Source organism: Egretta garzetta, unplaced genomic scaffold (assembly GCF_000687185.1).
Source record: "Egretta garzetta isolate BGI_Z169 unplaced genomic scaffold, ASM68718v1 scaffold56, whole genome shotgun sequence".
Lineage (NCBI taxonomy): Eukaryota > Metazoa > Chordata > Aves > Pelecaniformes > Ardeidae > Egretta > Egretta garzetta.
Genome location: NW_009260182.1, coordinates 6,426,721 through 6,432,041, shown reverse-complemented (window position 1 = coordinate 6,432,041; position 5,321 = coordinate 6,426,721). Strand labels below are relative to the sequence as shown.

General features: G+C 40.1%; 1 protein-coding gene across 1 annotated transcript in view; it reads left to right on the top strand.

The window, feature by feature from the left end:
• The first annotated feature begins 7 nt into the window (after nucleotides 1–7).
• ZSWIM8 (zinc finger SWIM-type containing 8) overlaps nucleotides 8–5,321 on the top strand; it is a 68,831-nt gene continuing 63,517 nt past the window's right edge. The window contains 1 exon segment of the mRNA XM_035897324.1: nucleotides 8–565. Coding sequence (XP_035753217.1) covers nucleotides 388–565 — 178 coding nt within the window. The 5' untranslated portion in view covers nucleotides 8–387.

Below are 5,321 nucleotides of genomic sequence, written 5' to 3'. Positions count from 1 at the left end.
GGTGGCAAGCCGCCAGCCCCCCCGGGGGGCCGGCAGGCACCTGTCCCGCCCGGAGGCAGCTCTCGCAGACTCGCCAGCCCCCCCTCCGCCTCAAGTACATTTTGTGGACATAAGCGTTTTTTAACTTTTTAAAGAACTTGTGGTTTTGTTTCTGGTTTTGTTTTTTTTTTTTTCCTGGGATTTTTACGAGCTTCCCCATTTTTTGATTTCCTGCTTCTTCCACCTGAGATAGCGCTGGCTCTGGTTATCCTGGTACTGTGGTATGGGGATCGAATCAGAATTCAGATTTTAAGTATTGCAGGAGCCCTCAAGTCCATCCACCTGTTAAAAGTGAGCAGTGGTGTTTCTGTCTTTCTTCTTTTTCCTCCACGTCGCCTGTCGGATGTGATGGAACTCATGTTTGCAGAGTGGGAGGACGGGGAGAGGTTTTCATTTGAAGACTCTGATCGCTTTGAAGAAGACTCTCTTTGTTCCTTCATCTCTGAGGCGGAGAGCCTTTGCCAGAACTGGAGAGGATGGAGGAAGCAATCGGCTGGACCCAATTCTCCCACTGTCAAAATGAAAGGTGAGGTCACCTGGTTTCATTGGGATGCTCTTTGAACTCACGGAAGTTTTGGGGTTGGTGGGTGAGGAGATCTGCAGAAGGAATATCAAAGGTGCAAAGAGAAGTCAGATGTAGGATCATTGTCAGGATAATTTTTGACCAAAGATTGAAACTGAAAATTTACTGGGGATCTTAAGGCAAAGCTGTCTTTTGGGTGAGCTTTCACCTGGGTGCGCTCTGTAGTATTGTAGTGCTGCTTTTCTGAGTAGGTTTTGTGGGCTTGCTCTTGGACATCTGAAAACAGTTTTCTACAAAGAAACTACAGACTTGGCTGGGAATAGCTATACATAGGTTCCCACTCGTATTGATTGAAATACACTAAAGTTTCATGGAGGTTTTTCTAACTGCTATAAAACTACTCATGGCGAGGCATGTAAGCCATCATTGTATAGAGCAGTCTTATTCTCCTTGTCTGTTTCTTTACATTTCTCTTTTTTCCTAGTAAATTCGCAAACTTTCTATTGCAGTAGTAGAGCAAGAGGGCCTTAAGACTGTCACAAGGAAGTCAGCGAACTACAGTATGTCTGCTTCAAGAGTTGTTATAATTCCTTTCTTTTGACAGTAATTTCTTTCTAGTAGCAGACAGGAAAACAGATAACATTAACAATTAAAAAATTATTTTAAATTATCATATAGCTACTAACTCTTTCCTTGATTTTTTTTTTTTTAAGTGAAACATAATTTCTCTTTTATCCTGATGCATCTTGACCCTAGAATTCAGGTGGTGTTTACACCAATCAGAGCCAGACACACAGTTAACAGAAATTGCACAAGCCCTTTCTACTTGTCCTTTTATCTCCTTTCTTCTCTTTCAATCCAGCGTCAGTACTTTTCCTGTTACTGCTGACCTTCATGACCATGAGCTGCCTCATTAATATCTCCCTATCTGGAACTGCAAAACTTCATTCTGTTCCGAATGTTGGCCTTACATGAACAGAGAATGCAATTTGTATTGAACTGTGCTGAAATCTTGCTGTGTTATGCTATGGACAAATGCTCGCTTGTCACTGGATTAGGACCAGAAAGTCCACTTTGCATTAACTGTAGGCTTTCCAGAGCATCTTAAGTTTTAAATTTTTAATACATTTGAGAACTGTCGCTAGTCCCACTGCCTGTGTATCTTTGAATAGTCAGGATTAGCATTGAGGGTACAATGGAAACTTTAAAAAAAAAACAACCTGAAATGAGGGAGAGAGAGAAATGCTGAATACATATCCAGGTTGGATAGCTCTCTTGGATCCTGCAGCTGGGACACGTTGCTTTTAGTATGGAACATTTTACTGGAGTAAAGAAGGGGAACAGTGTTGGCGTTGGGTTTTTTAAAGCTATGAATCCTGACATGTAGAAATAAGGGTTGGGCACAGGGCAAAGCGTATAAACTTCATGTTTTGCTTTAAGTCTTGTTGCATCTGTTAACGTGCTGGAAAGGAGCTGAAGTTTTGAAAGCATACTGCTGTGGGAAGTAAGACGTCTCCTGTTTGGCAGAGGTGTCTGAAACTGGTTTGTACAGATCCACAGGTCAGACTGATGTTTGAAAAGGTGATTGTTTGTGTTCAACTTCGAGATGCTTTTAGTCAACTGTTCTCCACTGGTTCAGTGTATGATCGTGTGTTTTTCTGGGTCTTGGCCTAGTTCCTTTAGCTCCCTTGACCGAATTAAAAGCAAGCAGCAATTGCTCTCTCTGCTGTCATCCACTTGTTGCATTAAAATGAAAAATCACTTTGGTAGATTGTGCATATTTGTAATCCTCAGTCCCTTTCCTGACATGAGAAACACAATAGCTAATATTATTGTTGTGATAATTGTAATTATGTACACCATATTGCAATGTTGCTGTTCCAGGTTCTGCAGACCGGCATTGGCAAGGGTTGTATTGTTTGCACTTGCTTCATATTCTTTAGGTTTTATCTGTAGAGAGACTTAATTCCTTTGCATGAAAGTTTTACTTTAACAAGAGACATTCTGAAAGGATCCTGTTGCCTGTTTTAAAGGCATTTGCTGGCAATTCCCAGGCTCTGGTCAGAGTTACTTTGAGAAGTATGTGAACATGGATTTGCTGCCTAAATAATAAGTTATCTGCTCTATGAAGTCACATATGATATTACCAACATGGAACACTTGCAGGTACTTTACTGTACGCAGTGTGTTGCCAGCAAGTCTGGTCTGATGAGGGATCTGTCATCATCTGGGATCTCCTTGGATTTCAGAACTCCTGTAACAATTTATTTGTCTTTAACACCTCTTTTTGACAGTGTTTCTGTAGTCAGGGAAAACAGTTTGTATTGAGAACTTCATGGATCCTGAGGTTGTCAGCTGTAGTGAGTCTTGTCAAATGTGCTCATTCTGAATTGAGCTGTGTGGTTTTATTTCCACAGTTTACCGTTTTGCTGTGGCCTGTGATGTAGTTGCCTATGCCAGCAAAAAATGAGGTTAGACACTGAGTTCTTCAGTGTTAAACGCTAAGGGAAAACAAGAGGATCTATATTCTTTTAGCCTTTTCCTCCAGTTTGGATCTCAGCCTGTGTTTTGATTTGGAATCAGCCAGAGGAGTTATATAATAGAAAGAATTTCTAGCTTTTTCAATTGTTTTGAGTTTGTCCTTGTGAGCATCCAATTCTTCATTAATTAGTTCAAAGAGATTCCCCCTGAGACTGATGGAAGTACTGTTGGCTAGGAAGACCTCTTTTTACACAAAGTACCCCCACACCCCCTAGTTACGGCTTTTTTACTTTTTGCAGCTTTTTATTTTGTTCTTAGATATTTTTAATATTACGATTATGCTTACTGCAAATTTAACAATAAGGCTTGGGGTAGTTCATTGCAAATATACACCGTATTCACTGCAGAGGGTCGCCAAAAAGTTGAGTTATTCACTTGTTTGTCAGTCGCCCCATCAGCTTGCTAGAAAGGTGATGAAAGGTGGAGAAGAATGTCTGAGTTTCTCTAACATGATCCTTGGAATGGAATTCTTTATAAAATCAGCTATCTTGAGTAGTTGCATCAGAAAAATAGGACTGTAACTGGTTGGTTTTCCATCATTTAATTTTCACTGTGGTAAAGTCCTCTTATATTACATTCTAGAAAGAGTTTTCTCTTTCAATGTACAGTTGATAATGTGAAGGAGGAATGCATTGCATCCACTTTATGGAACAACTTAGATTTTGAAACTGCTCTCAATCTCCACTGATTCACCTGTACTGAAATTGTGGAGGAGACTTAAGCAAAGCATGACAATTTTGAGAATACCAAGAGCTCTTTCATAATTTTGAACGTTTATTTTGGAAATGACTTGTTCTCATGTTAGACTGCCTTGATTGCTTGTTTTTACCCCTTGGGTTTTTTCATTTTGAATGAGGTAATGCTTGTAACTGGTATTTGGCCATGGCCTGTATACATCGATTAGAAGCTTTCAGCTGTCCTGGGCAGACGGGGGATCCAGCTCTGAAGTTCAGGTGGATGGATGTTTTGAAGAACAATGTCCTTGCAGTGTGTTCAGAACCTTCTGGTTCACCAAGCTGGTTTGTGGCTCCAACTCACTTTCTTCCATATCAAATTACATTCCACCTATTTGTTACCTTTCTACCAGCGAATGCACCCACTTGCCTTTTCGCCACTTTTCTGGACAGTCTTTTCTTTCTTAGAAACTGTTATGAGGGCCATTATTATCCTCTCATTTCCCTTCTCACTTTTTAAAACAGTTGTATTTTTCATTGGTAATTGAAATAAGTCTAGTGTTTCTGCAAATGCTTTGTTATCAATTATCTTCACATGAGGATTTTTGTGACAGAGGTCTTAAGAGTAAATGTTCAAATGCACTCATCTCTCCAAACCAACTGTGGTTTTGTTTCTCCTTGAAAGTGTTTCTTTAAGAAAGCCCTTAGTCCTTTCTATTTCACAGTTTCCGAAGCATAAATGTTTACCAAACACTTAAGAAGTTGCTATAAATACTGTATGATTGCTAAATAACGTGTGTTCACAATATTTTTGCTCAGTTTGTATTTACTCCTTCACACTGGCTTCTGCCGGATGAGTTGTGTTGAAACTATTTTCAATAGGCAGCTAGTGAGAAAGCTTGGCTTTTTCCCTTTACTGTAAGCTCGAACCATTGCATACTGTATTGCAAAACCCCCTCAGACTTAACTAAGAATCGAGGCAGGCAGCAGTCTCCTAGAAAAACGTTCTCATTATCCAGCCCCAGACAGTTTATGTTCTTCCAAACTATTAGGAGTGCCCACAACGTTAAATTCTGGGCACAGTGCCTCAAAAATATAAGCCAAAGAGAGCGAATCATTGGCAGAGAATAGACAGAGCCTGAGGTTGAGGATAGGATCAGTTTAGAGAGACAACCTGATCAAAGTCTGAGCAGTGCCTACACTGATAAAATTACAGTGATTTTCATTAATTTATACGGACAAAGAATAAATGGCTTCGAGAGCAGCACTTCTTCCTCAGGATTGCCGGTAACTATTTAATGAATTAAAGTTAACCCTTGCTCAAGCAGTAATTGCAGAAAACAGCAGGAGAAACACATAGTCCCTTTCAAATTCATACTGTGCTCTTCAGACTCTTGTTCTTTTTGGAGAACAATGTTGGTGTCATCCAAGGAGTGTCCGCTCCTTGAGCCTGGTGAAGCTGGAAATGAAGACTGTGGTTTGCTGCTGGTTTCTTATCGACTATTACTGTGTATTATAAAGTTACAATTGATTTTTTTTCCCTA